This window comes from Cricetulus griseus, chromosome 6 (genome assembly GCF_003668045.3).
Source record: "Cricetulus griseus strain 17A/GY chromosome 6, alternate assembly CriGri-PICRH-1.0, whole genome shotgun sequence".
Lineage (NCBI taxonomy): Eukaryota > Metazoa > Chordata > Mammalia > Rodentia > Cricetidae > Cricetulus > Cricetulus griseus.
Genome location: NC_048599.1, coordinates 45,715,905 through 45,730,308, shown reverse-complemented (window position 1 = coordinate 45,730,308; position 14,404 = coordinate 45,715,905). Strand labels below are relative to the sequence as shown.

Sequence of the window (14,404 nt, the reverse complement as noted above, 5' to 3'; positions counted from 1 at the left end):
TTTAACTACACTCTGCTCCAGAAAGCTACCACCTAATGCTGCATGTCGTAAGTGGTTCAGGAAGCGCATTTCTTAGGTGTTTGTGTCTAACCTAACTGGCTAAGTCTTGTTGCATTTTAAGACTTGCATATCTTCATTTATGGATCCACCTCATAGTGAGTTACCCTCGGAGAGTGGTGAATAATGCACCAGGTTTAGTAATAAGATAGATATACATTTGATAATTTTAAATTCTAGAAACAAATGGAAATAATCATTGTGCAGTAACTTCTACAAATTTGAAACATGACCAGAGAAAGATGTTTTTGTCTGTTTTCCTATTATGCTTGTAGGCATTTGTGGAATAGATGAATTTGATAAAATGGGGAACCAACATCAAGCCTTGTTAGAAGCCATGGAACAGCAGAGTATTAGCCTTGCTAAAGCTGGCGTGGTTTGCAGCCTCCCTGCAAGAACTTCCATTATTGCTGCTGCAAATCCTGTTGGAGGACACTACAATAAAGCCAAAACAGTTTCTGAGAATTTAAAGTAAGTCTCTTCAAATGTGTGTGCAGTACGACAGTAAGGAAAAGATAGTTGAGTATATCAGTGGGTGGCTCACAGAAGTTACAAATCTCCAGTAAATGTTCAAAAATGTGTGTAACTCCTGAAAAACCAGTGAGATACCACAGATAGGCTACCAGCTTGGCAAAGGTTTAGATGCAGTTCTCAGTGCTAAAGGGCTGGGAAAGAATTCTCATATGTTCTATATGTTGAAAACTATTATTATGTACATTGTGTTTATTCTAGCCACTTTATGCTTAGGAAATTCTGATCGTTAGGTAGCAACTCCATAGGCATGCTTGTAGAATGTGTATTGCAGCGCTATCAACCATCAAAAATCAGTAACAGTGGGAAGCAGCAGTGAGAAGTAGCTGCTGCTACTGATTAGCTGAGTAAGAAGGCCATGTCATGTAATTAAGGAGTGTCGGTTTTCAAGAAGGAAGTTTATGTTGTGTTGTTCTTCCTTTTTGTGTTGTTGTTGTTTTGTTTGTTTGTTTTGTTTTTGAGACAGGGTTTTTCTGTGTACCCCTGGCCTGAAGTGTTCTGTAGACCAGGCTGGTCTTGAACTCACAGAGATCTGCCTGCCACTGCCTCCTGACTGCTGGGATTAAAGGTGCACGCCTGGTTTGTGCTTCCTCTTCTAATTCATTTTGTACAGGGGAACACAGAGTGCATAAAAGAAAAACAGACTCAACTGGTATAAAAGTGAGAAGACAGGGTACCTCCAGAAAGACTAGGGCCTTACGTGTAGTTGGGGGCAGCTTATTTCTTTCTCTTTTTTAATTCACTTTTTCTTAAAGATTAATTATTTTATGTGTATTGGTGTTTTGCCTTCATGTCAGAAGAGGGTGTTGGATCCCCCTGGAACTGGACTTAACAGCTGGTTGTGAGTGCTGTGGTTGCTGGGCCATCTCTCTAGCCTCTCTCTATCCCCCTTGTTTTTGAGATGAGGAATATCACTATGTTACTCATTTCTGGTCTTAAATTAATAGGCTTAAGTGACCCTTTGCATCTTCTACTATCTTCTCTAGTCTTTAGAAGCTACAGGTATGTGATGCTGTTCACAGCTAACGTTAAACAGCTTATACATCTTGAGCTGGGAGTGGTGGCACATGCCCTTAATCTCTGTATTTGGGAGGCAGAGGCAGGTGGATCTTCTATGAGTTTGAGCCCAGACTGGTCTACACATAGAACAGTCAGGGTTACACATAGAAATCCTGTTTTCAAAAACCAAAAATAGGCCAAGTGTTGGTGGCGCACGCCTTTAATCCCAGCACTCGGGAGGCAGAGGCAGGCGGATCTCTGAGTTCAAGGCCAGCTTGGTCTATAGATAGTGAGTGCCAGGATAGGCTCCAAAGCTACACAGAGAAATCCTGTCTCAAAAACAAACAAACAAAAAGAGAAAGAAAAACCAAAAATAAGTAAATAAATAAATATTTAAGACGTGTATCCATCTAAAATAGAAATTGTCAGGCCAGCAAGATCAATCCAGAACCAGGTCCCATAAATTCCACATGTGCTTCATGATACACTTACAAATGCACACAAATACATTTAAAGAACAAATATATATAAAAAAAATAAAACACAATTACACTTAAATTTAGAGTGTTTATCACTGCCTCCAACAAAGTCACTCTTCTATTAGTGGAAGAGTGAAATAATGTAAAATTTTTTCCTTAGTAAAATAATGAAATTTTGTTAAAGTCTGTATAATCCTGTTGAACAAACCCTACAGATGACTTGGTTCTGTTTTTAGCACAGGTATTCTTTGGTGGTTTCATCAAATTCTTTAGACACTCCAGGTTGATTTTTCTTGTGTCAAATAGGCACAGTTCCTGATTGATTGAATATAGAATGTAGCATCTTTACTCGGTTGCATTTAAGTGGGTCATGAGTACTTGTGAGACAGTGTTTGGATGAGACAAGCTATACACGCAGGGCTGGAGGGATGGTGCCGCAGTGAAGAGCACATGTTGTTCTTGCAGAGGATCTGGGTTGGTTCCCAGAACCCATGTAGCAGCTCACAGCCATCCTTAATTCCAGATCCAGGGCCCCAGCATCCTTTTCTGACTTCACAGACACCAGGCACACCTCTGGTGCATAGACACACATGCAGGCAAAACACTCCTACATGTGAAAGAATAAAATCATAGACGAGAGCTGTAAAAGCATTGATAGATATGTGCTCTGTGCACATGAGCATTGCCAGTGATAGCATGTAGATCTCAGTGGCTTTGTTGTGTGAGGAAAGGCCTAAATACACACAGCTGTCATGCATGTGGTGAGTTGGAACATGTAGCTGTACTAAAAGCTTATTTCTTTAACCTCAAGCTTGACTGTTCTGAAGTTCTACATGGAACTGGTAAACAAGTAAGGCTTTTCTGTTTTGATTCAAACATTGCTGCTTCTTTCTTCCCTGCTTCCTAGGATGGGGAGTGCCCTACTGTCCAGATTCGATTTGGTCTTTATCTTGTTAGATACGCCGAATGAGCAGCATGACCACTTACTTTCTGAACATGTGATTGCAATAAGAGCTGGGAAGCAGAGAGCTGTTAGCAGTGCCACAGTAGCTCGTGCGCTCAGTCAAGATTCAAATACTTCTGTACTTGAAGTGGTTTCTGAGAAACCATTATCAGAAAGATTGAAGGTATACCTGTTTCTTAATCATTCAGTTTCATTGTACTTAAATGTGCGAATTCCATGTGTGACCTGGGAATATGTCCCAGTGGTATAGCATGTGCTTAGCGTTATGCGGGGCTCTAGATTTAATCCTCAGCATCTACCCCTCTCCCCAATAAAATCCACCTTCCTCCTATTCCTTAGACATTTGTATAGTACTTTGGCATCACATAAAGCAGTCGTTCTCAATCTGTGGGTCTCGAACCCCTTTGGGGTTGAATATCAGATAAACAATATCTGGAGGGCCCCTGTACTAGCAGGTGTCCCCCTCCCCCTTTGGGGACAGTCGGGGGAGACTGGGGCAGGTTGGGAAACGGGCTGACCCAAGAACTGCACCGGGGGACAGAGTCTACTGAGAAGATACCCTGCATATCAGAAATTTACATTACAGTTCTTAACAATAGTAAAATTAGTTATGAAGTACCAACAAAATAATTTTATGGTTGGGGGTCACCACAATGTGAGGAACTTGTATTAAAGGGTTGCAGCATTAGGAAGGTTGAAAACCATTGATCTAAGGTGATTGAATTGAGAGCTGTAACCATAGTGTTTGGTTTATTTGGAGGAGCTTTTGGAACTTTTTAATTTATACAAACAAGCTAACTTGTTTTACCCCCCCCCTTTTTTTTTTAAATACCACTCTAGGTGGCTCCTGGAGAGACGACAGATCCGATTCCACATCAGCTGTTGAGGAAGTACGTTGGTTATGCACGGCAGTATGTCCACCCAAAGCTATCCACAGAAGCTGCTCAGGCTCTGCAGGACTTCTATCTGGAGCTCCGCAAGCAGAGCCAGCGCATGAGCAGCTCACCCATCACCACCCGGCAGCTGGAATCTTTGATCCGTCTGACAGAGGTTTGAGTTTCCTATGTTCATGCTTTTTGTGGCTGGAGGAAGAGGGGATGAGCTTAGCCTGGTGACACAAGCCTGTAAGCTCAGTTACTCAGGATGCTGAGGTAGGAGAATTTCGAATTGAAGGCCTGCCTGGACTACAGGGTGAGTCCAAGGCCAGACTAGGCTACTTGGTATGAGACATGTCTCAAAAATCAACATAGAGGTGATGGTAGTTCAGTGGTCTAGAGTGCTTGCTCAGCATGTGCAAGCTCTAGGTTGTCTCCAGTACTGTAAGAGAGGTTGTGTGTGTGTGTGATACTATGATTTCTCCTTTGATTGGTTTTTCTCCACTATTGACTAGATATTTCTTCTAGAAGACATTAAAAATAAAAATTTAAAAGGATGAATAAAAGGTTTTTTAGAAGATTTAGTCACTTTTGTAACATTATTGAAGCTACAGATTTTATTCTAGGCATAGGACCAGTTTTGCCAAGGAGTGTCATTTTTTTTTTTTAATGATACTGTAGATTCCTGGGGTATCTGAAAAGTTGCAAATTGAGCATATGGGAACATGGAATATGCTGAGTGTCTTGATTACTTGATCTGATTATGTGACACGTCTGTAGGCGTAGGCAGCCTTTAGCAGCACTGTTTGTCACATTGCATGGTACTCTGAGTACTGCTGCAGTTAAAATTAGCTACAACAAATGATAAGGTACTTTTGATCCTGAAATATGATTGCCTTCTCTGTTGTTTTAGTTCAAATAAACTCTGATTTCCTGAAAATAAAAGGCAAGGACAAAAACATTTTCATAACCAAACCTCATGAAATGAACACTCAGAAAACAATGTTAGTAGGGAAAAGTAAATTTTGGTTCTATTCTAAGCTACTTGTACTCTTTTCTAATTTTTAAAAACATCTTTACTCTTTGGGAATTGCACACATGCATACAACGTATTTTGATGTGTTCACACCTAGTCCTCCCCATATAATGAATAATTAAGCTTAGATACAATGCACCTTCACAAATAATGGTGACAGTATTTATCATTTATTTTAAAATGGTTGTTTTTTTTCACAGGCACGAGCAAGGTTAGAATTGAGAGAGGAAGCAACTAAAGAAGATGCTGAAGATATAATTGAAATTATGAAACATAGGTAAGATTAACACTAATTTTACCTTTATGGGGGTGGGGCATACACACTGTGGTCATCAGAGGACAACTACAGTCAAGTTTTTCTTCCTCTGTGTTCCAGGGATTTGTCGGACCTGGCAAATGCCTTTACCTGCTCAGTCATCTTCCTGGCCCCTTAATTTTTGTAGGAATGATTTTTTGCCCTTTCTCTTTTTCTCACCTCCCTCCCCCCGTCCTCATTCCTTCCCTCCCTCCCTCCTTTCTGTCTCTTCTCTTCTCTGTCTATCCTCCCGCCCTCCCCCCTCCCTCCTTTCCTCCCTTCCTTCTTTCCTTCCTTCCTTCTTTCCTTCTTTCCTTCCTTCCTTCCTTCCTTCCTTCCTCCTTTTGGTGTTCTTGATGGGTAATTTCTGTTTCTTCAAAGGTAAATTGCATAGAACTGAATTGTTTCATGTCAGAACCAAGATGCTTTAGCACTTCCTCTCTGACCCTGAATAACACTTCTATGTAGTGAAGAACAAGTGTTTTACACTCCAACTTGAGGCTGCCATGGCAAGTTGTTCCATGGGCCACAAAGTGTCTCAGCATTTAAATTGGATGATTTTACTCCTGGAAGCTACATAAATGTGGAAGGAGAGAACCAACTCCCCAAAGTTGACTTCCATACTTGTGCTATAGCATGCCTACACACAATAATAATAGTGTTCTGTCAGTTAATTTAGTGCATGTTGGCAGACACTTCTTCAGGTTTGATGATGTTAAAGGCTGCATAGATCCCCTTTTTCTGACTCATGTCATAAACTGCAATCAGATCTGTTGTGGGATATTGGTGCACTATGTGAAGATGTATTGCTGTGATTGGTGTAATAAAGAGCTGAATGGCCGTTAGCTAGGCAGGGGAGGATAGGCAGGATTTCCAGGGAGAGAGAGGAAGAGGAGGAGGAATCTAGGCATGCTGATTATGCAGAGACAGTGAAGAGATTAGATATAAGGTACAGAGTAGAGATAGCAGAGTCACCGGGAAGAACATAGATTAATAAAAGCAGGTTAATTTAAGTTGTAAGAGCTAATGGAATAAGCTTAAGCTAGTGGCCAAGCTCTTAAAATTAATAAGTCTCCATGTTGATATTTGTGACCTGGTGGTCCCAATGAGAAAGTACTGTCACACAGATCAAAAGTCACAAGGACATTTTAAGGTCTAGCAATCGCGCTGTCTTTGTAATTATTCAGGAGTGTGGTGCTGACCACTTTTCCCTTCCCAGCAGGGAGGCTTCACCTTGTTTTGCTTATATTCACTATGGTTCTGGCCTTACTGTGGCTTCTTCCCTCTGCTTATGGGTAGAATGGCACCCTGCTGCTCCCTAAGGCTTGAGCAATAACCCGAAGCTTGTTCCCTGCTTTTATAGGCAGTCTGTGTGCCTTTAATTCAGTGTGTCAGCAACAAGGGGAGAGAATAGTTTGATCAAGTGGTTAGGATTACCTAGCATTATCAGAGATTGAGAACCAGCTAAACATGAAGTTCAGATCTATTAGACTAACATGCTTTCTTAGTCTGTGAGGGCCAAGGACCTTATGTTTACCAGTGTCTTTTCAGGGCCCACAATCATGGCTAGCACGTATACGGAACATGTTTTGTTAATTCACTAATTAAAGTACACTCTTTCAAAAAGTTTGCCCTTTTACAGTTCCTATCTCTTCTGCTTCATTGAAACTACCATTAATATGTTATCCTGTGAAATTACATTTTTAACTGGGAAGCAGAAGCCTGAGCAAGAAAAAATCTCAATCATGACTTAGGTCATCTGAGTTAGCATAATACATACTTGGACATTTTTTGAAAAGTAAATGTTTTTATTTTGTGAACAGTTTATGCGAGTATTGTTACACAACTGAAAATATTCTAGGAAGATTAATACTGCCTGCTGATACTAGGTTGCTGTGAGCTTTTCCATGTCAGGGGAGTATGTCAAATATTTTATGTATCTTTTTTTCAAATGGAAGCAAAGAAGCGTGGATCAAAATGCCAGGTGCCACTCATTAGTAGTGTAACATCTGGAAAGTCATTTATCCTTACTTGCCAAAACTGTTTTCATCTGTAAAGTGAAATAAGGATAAGTCCCAAGGCATAAGGTTATTAGGAGGATGCCTGCGGTAAATAAGTATAATTACCATGTTAGTAACTCAAAGCAGTTCTGACAGTAAAGGAACATTAATTCATTACATAATTCAGGTTGATTAAGGCTGAAGGTAGTAAATAATGTGCAATATTCTGTCATTTGCTCCTGTCTTACTTGACTGGTGCACATTTCTGTTTGTCCAGTTTGTGACCTTTCAAGGAACAAATTGTGACCTTTCAAGATCATTCCTAAGGACTCCTTTTTTTTTTTTTTTTAAGATTTATTATGTTTACAATGTTCTGCCTCCATGTATGCCTGCACAGCAGAAGGGCACCAGATCTCATACAGATGGTTGTGAGCCACCATGTGGTTGCTGAGAATTGAACTCAGGGCCTCTGGAAAAGTAGTCAGTGTTCTGAACCTCTGAGCCATCTCGCCACTGCCCCAAGGACTCCTTAAGAATGAACAGTAAATGGATTTGTTTGCCACCCTGAGCCCACTTCCTAACAGGTGATAATTCCAGAGGACAAAACTTCACCTGTTAAACAGGCTATGGGATTTTATGTGTCCCATTGCACACATGGAATCAGGAATAGAGCTGGATTGCAGGGTGGTTAATAATATCTTTAATGGGTGTTTGCAGACTCCAGCCAAAACTGACTGTCAGATACCTATTTCCGTGTGTGTGTGTGTGTGTGTGTGTGTGTGTGTGTGTGTGTGTGTGTGTGTGTGTGTGTGATACTGTAAAAAAAACAGAAAACAGAAGTGAGGCTAGTGTCTGTCATCACTGCAAGTCCAACATGAGCATGCAAGTGAGCATTTGTTTTTAAGATTTTTTTATGGGTATGTGTACTCAGACTTTTCTGTCCCACCAATCAGTTCCCAAATATCCACACAGAGACGGATTATCTATAAATGCTCAGCTGATAGCTCAGGCTTGTGCTAACTAGTTCTTATAACTTAAATTAACCCATATTTCTTATCTACACTCTGCCATGTGGTAGTACTGTTTTTCAGCACAACAATTTCCTCTTCTCTGTGTGTCTTCTCGAGACTCCTGAGACTTCTTTTTCTTCTTTGCACTCTCTTTTTGTCTGCAAGTCCCACCTAACCTCTAATTATCCAGCTATGGCCAGTCAGTCAGCTTTTATTAACCAGTGAGAGTAATATGTATTTACAGTGCACAAAGATTGTCCCACAGCAGGCGTGGCTGTCTTACCTGCATATATCTCTGCACCATATGCTCAGTGCCTTCAGAGGCCAGAGAGAATGGAACACATGGAGTTACAGGTGCTTGTGAGCTGCCATGTGGCTGCTCTTAAACCTGGGTCTTCTGCAAGAGCAGCCTATGATCTTAACCATTTCTCCAGCCCCCCTAGAGTTAAACATCTTTTCTTTGCAGATGCTGTGGTAGTTAATGATACGTTTACCGGAGAAAGCTGAAAATATTGTATTAGAAATTAGTTTTATTAATCAGGGGATGGAGAGATGGCTCAGTGGTTAAGAGCACTGGCTGCTCCTCCAGAAGTCCTGAGTTCAATTCCCCCGCAACCACATGGTGGCTCACAACCATCTATAATGAGATCTTGTGCCCTCTACTGGTGTGTATGCATACATGCAGGCAGAGCACTGTATACATAATAAAGCTTAAAAACAAAAAGGAATCAAAGAGAAATTAGTTTTATTAATCAGAAAGAATGTTTTGATATTTATAATATTTTCTCAGCTCTACATTTTTGCATTTCATGTTTACAAATTTGTTTTGGTTTTCAAGATAGGATATTCTTCCAAAGCCCTTACCTGGCCTGGTACTTGCTATGTATTTCAGGCTGTCTTTAAACTCAAGAAAGTTTTATGCCTTAGCTCCTAAGTACTGGGATTGCAGGCATGTACTGGTTATGACTTGGAAGCCTAGTCCAAAAATGTCTGTAGCCATGCTACATGAGATAATCCTCTCTTCTTCATCTTGAAGCATGCTAGGAACTTACTCAGATGAATTTGGGAATCTGGATTTTGAGCGATCCCAGCACGGCTCTGGAATGAGCAATAGGTCAACAGCAAAAAGATTTATTTCTGCTCTCAACAGCATTGCTGAAAGAACTTATAATAATATTTTTCAATTTCATCAACTTCGTCAGATTGCCAAAGAACTAAACATTCAGGTACGATAACCTAAATACTTAACAGTTTTTTATAATAATTTCAGAGGGTCCCTATTAATAGAACAAAACCACTGTTTTTCAAGACAGTTTCTCTTGAAACTGTCTCTCTAGCCCTGGCTGTCCTGGAACTCTGTAGACCAGGCTGGTCTTGAACTCAGGAGATCCACCTGCCTCTGCCTCTGCCTCTGGAGTGCTGGGATTAATGGTGAGTGAAACCATACCTGGCAAAAAAAAGCACTTTTTAATTTTAAGTTTCTTTGTAACTGCTTCTCAAAGATTTTTGGCATTTTGATAGAGTGACTTTTCTAGGAAGATTTGGGCTCCGTTTTTTCCTGAGTGTCCTATGCTGGTCATAGTGATGACTCTTAATTTCTCATCTGTTGAACTGATGTGATCCCACCTGCTCCTCCTACTTCAGAGTTCTAATGGAAGTTCAGATGTAAGGTCATGCAATTTCAAAAGCTAGTCTAAGTTGGATTTTTTGGTTAAGACAAAGGATTCTTTGCTTTTCGGAGTGCTGTAGGAAGCACATACTATTTTACTTGCCTGAGAAACTTCTTGGGTGTATGTCTGTTTGGAGATGGATGTGAATGTCACGTTTGGCATGTTACTGAAGGGGCTGACTCTGGATGTTTGCTTCCAGGTTGCCGACTTTGAAAACTTCATTGGATCACTGAATGACCAGGGTTACCTCTTAAAAAAAGGCCCAAAGATTTACCAACTTCAGACTATGTAACAGACTTACCACATTAGATCCACCTGTGGCTTATTAATAGCTCAAAACCATCTTAATTACCAAAGCTGAAATAAGTTCTGAAAGATGACATACAACTCTTATAACAGAAAAAAGTGTTAGTTATGGGCTGCTAATAAGTGATGAAATTGGGGTGTGGGGAAAAAAAGAAGTGAAACTGTATAGTAATAATCCATAATTTATCCAGAAGGTTGAAATTAAATAGTTTATATTATTTTATCTAATAACATAAGCATTAGTTATACTTTTTCTTGTCATATTTTTATCAGTGTTTCATAGTTTTGTGTATCAGGTGTCTATCCGGCATTCAGATAATACATAAATGAGTATGTGTTCTGATGAAACTTTATGTGCAAGATTAAACTTTGAATTTCATAAAATGTTTAGGTCACAAATAAAAGCTCTTTATTGTTTCTAACCTTTATGGTTATGGGTGGTGGGTCTAACTCGGCTTTTCATTTGAAGTAGTGGAAATTTGTTGGCGTAAGCAGAAGTCCTTTCTGGGTAATATTTGTCTACAGAATTCTATGAAGGCTGATGACTAAACAAAACAAAACAATACAATATCCCTGGGGTAGTTTGTAAAACTAGCCAGCTGCCATGGTGGCTAAAGCATTCCCATCTTTGTGCCACATGGATGCCATTCTGTACTGGGAACTGCTTCTGCAGAAGGTGGTGGCAGCAAAGAACATCGTTCATCACTCTCCTTCTGTTGCTGAGTTCCAAGTTCAGAAAAGAAAGCACATCAAGAAATGTTGGTTTGAAAAACTGGATTCCATGCTGGGGAGTTTCCTGAGGTCTGCTTCAATGGGGCAGGACCCATAGATCAGAATTCACCATGTTTGTGAGAGGCTTCAAGTGAAACTGGACCTCTAGCTAAAACACCTTCATATCTGTAACCAACAAACACTTTAACACATAAGTGCTCAGGCATTGTGAGCTACTAGGATGAAAAATTGAAAAACAAACTATAGGCAGATTTTCTGTCCCATCAGCCAGCTCCCAAATTAATGACACAGAGACTTTTTATGTTTTACAATGGACTTTTAACCAATAATACATCTAAAATGAAAAAATATGGATGATATATGCCACAGAATACCATAAAAATATTAAAGCCTGACTTTAGAACGCAAATGGCAGATGTTAGTATAAATATAATACTGTAGTGAACTGAACCTAGGGACACTGAACTGTATCTACAGCCCAATATGGTGTCTGCCTTTAAGAGAGTTTTTTTCTCTCTGTTTCCTTATTGGGTAAGGACGGAAGTGGGTGGTCATAGTGTTTTTGTGTAGTCCTGAGAAGGAAGTTACATTTAGCTGCAAGCACCTTCATCAGTTGAGCCATCTCATCAGTTGTGAGTTTTTGTTTTTTAATGCAGGGTTTCTCTGTATAGCCCTGGCTGTCCTGAAACTTGCTTTGTAAACCAGGCTGGCCCAGAACGCAGAGAGCTGCCTGCCTCTTCCTCCACCTTGCCAAGCCTAAAGTATTGAAGGACAAGAACAGCTGATAATCTGCTAATAGAGCTAAAAGCCTTTTTTCAGAAAAGTCAGTGCATAGTAGCTTTTCATGAAAGAGAAAGGTGAAATGTGTACCATCCAAAGAGGAAAGATGGGCCTATCAGACCATTACATCTAAGGTTAAGACTATTACATAAGGGGATATAAGCCTAATTATGAGGAGAAACTGCTGTTTTCCTATATTCGGTATTTATTTGGTATCTGTTGTCACAGGGCCAAATAAACAGCTGAAAGTCAGGTGGTTGTCATGCACACCTTTAAGGAGGCAGAGGCAGGTGGGTGTCTTGAGTTTGAGGCTAGCTGGGTCTATGTAGTGAGTTCCAGGACAGTCAGGGCTACACAGAGTAACCCTGTCTGGAAAAACCAAATAAATAAATAGCTAATGTTGGGGATTATTGTGTGTTACTTTTGTTTATGCTGCATTGTTTAACTCTGTGAAGCTGTCTAAAATACTTGGTGGTCCTAATAAAGATCTGAACAGCCAATAGTGAGGCAGGAGTAAGGATAGGTGGGGCTGGCAGGCAGAGTATAAATAGGAGAAATCTGGAAGAAAGAAGCAATGAGAGAACAAGGAGATAGGGGATGGCAGGGGCCAGCCACCCAGCCAGCCAGAATGAAAGCAAGATACTGAAGAAAAAGAAAAGCCCAGAGGCAAAAGGGAGTTGAGATAATAGAAGATAAGGAAAGCTGGCTAGCAACAAGCCAGGTATTCATAAGTAAGAATAAACCTCTGTGTGTGGTTTATTTAGGAGCTGGGGTGATGCCCCCCCCAAAAGCCCAGAGAGTAAAGAGTGAAGCATCACACAAGCTGAAGCTGTCTATGTCTTCAGGCCAGCCAACTTTTGTAACTCCAAAGAAATTACGAACCCTCCAGCCCAAACCCCGTGTGTTTCACCTCCTTCTCACCACCTACTATCATCTCACTGCTAATGCTCTGGTCTTGGTTTTCCTTCCTTCTGCCCAGTTCTCATCAGGATTATCCACAGTTTTCAAGAAACAGATGAGTGGTTCTAGTGGTAGTTTAAAAATAAAGTCTTAGCCCGGTGTTGGTGGCGCATGCCTTTAATCCCAGCACTCGGGAGGCAGAGGCAGGGGCAGGCGGATCTCTGTGAGTCCAAGGCCAGGCTGGTCTACAGAGTGAGTGCCAGGATAGGCTCCAAAGCTACACAGAGAAACCCTGTCTCAAAAAACCAAAAACAAACAAAAACCCAAAAAGCAAAAACCTATAATCATCAAATTTAATCTGAGCTTTAAGAACAACCTTAAGGTGATTTTATGTTTTTGCTGACTGGACTGAAGGAGCATAGTGGAAAGACTGCAAAACTGTCCATTGCAGGTTCGACAGGGACTTGGTGCCCTTCCCCTGGTATCACCCTTTCCTGGGAAGGCCCTGGGTTCAAGCCCAATACTATAACGAAAGATAGGAACATGTTTGTAAGGTTAGGAAGCCAATATGCCAGTAATGTGTGATTTATAACAGCAGGTTCATTGTTAGAACAGTGAGCTGATTAGTTACTAGTTTGGATTTTTTTTAATATTTATTTATTATGTACACAGTGTTCTGCCTGCATGTATGTCTACAGGCCAGAAGAGGGCACCAGATTTCACTACAGATGGTTGTGAGCCACCATGTGGGTTGCTGGGAATTGAACTCAGGACCTTTGGAAGAGCAGGGAGCGCTCTTAACCACCGAGCCATTTCTCCAGCCCCTAGTTTGGATTTCTTAAGAATAAACAACTTTCTGGGACTGGAGAGATGGCTCAGTGGTTAATAGTACTGACTACTCTTTCAGAGGACCTGGGTTCAGTTTCCAGCACCCACATAGCTGCTCATAACTGTCTGTAACTCTAGTTCCAGGGGATCTGATACCCTCACACAGACATGCATGCAGTCAAAACACCAATGCCCATAAAATAAAAGTAATAAATTTTAAAAACTATATAAAAAGCAAGTTTCTTCTGTACACCGATTTCCATACCTATAAAAGAAAAGGCAATAAGAGAATCTATGTTAGAGTTGTTAATAGGATTAAATGCACAATAGCTTACACAGTAAACACTTTTTCCAAGTAAATAGCCATCGCTATAATTGGCATTTTCATTGCTTCTTTGGACCTATCCATAATGTATTTAGTGCTCAAAAAACAGGGTAGGTACTTAATACTTTCATTCCAATACTAATACTTTAAAACTCCTCCAGTGGTCATAGAGTGCCACGCACACCTGCGAACTATTTGGCATCAGACGTTTCGGGCAGGGACCTGAGATGACTGGCTTCTTGTAGCCACGTGGCACTCGCTCATGGCCTTCCCTCCCTGTCATTCTGCTTAGCCTGAAGGCGAACGAGCTGCACAACGCACGAGACTGCCGGCCTTAGCGGCACACGCTTGACGCCACCGCCCGGGGTCGCTGGTGTCGTGAAAGTGTCGTGAAAGCGGCTTTCCTTGACGGTTCCGGGCCACCTGTATAAGCGGGACGTCTGGAGTGTGGAAATTAGTATGGAGACATCCTTGCGGCCTCGGCATTGCTGGGTTTCTGTGGAGAAGCTGGCGGCGGGCGCCCGGGGCTGCTGAGTTCTCGACGCTCGGAGTGCGCGGCGGCCGCAAGGCCATGCTGGCTTGGCGCGTGGCGCGCTGCGCGTGGGGGCCCCTTCGCG

The 14,404-nt window shown here is 41.3% G+C and overlaps 1 protein-coding gene across 4 annotated transcripts in view; it reads left to right on the top strand.

Moving 5' to 3' along the window:
• Positions 1–14,404, top strand: part of Mcm8 (minichromosome maintenance 8 homologous recombination repair factor) — a 53,741-nt gene that overhangs the window by 19,861 nt on the left and 19,476 nt on the right. For 3 of the 4 annotated variants that reach the window (XR_003486513.2, XM_027421701.2, XM_027421700.2), the window contains 5 exons: positions 333–528; positions 2,974–3,193; positions 3,871–4,080; positions 5,142–5,218; positions 9,283–9,472. Coding sequence is in view for 3 of the 4 variants with exons in the window: in XM_027421701.2 (XP_027277502.1) it covers positions 333–528; positions 2,974–3,193; positions 3,871–4,080; positions 5,142–5,218; positions 9,283–9,472 (893 nt within the window). In the remaining variant the exon portion in view is untranslated. Of the gene's footprint in view, positions 1–332; positions 529–2,973; positions 3,194–3,870; positions 4,081–5,141; positions 5,219–9,282; positions 9,473–10,115; positions 10,765–14,404 lie in introns of those variants that run through there. The other variant, XM_027421703.2, reaches the window with a different exon arrangement.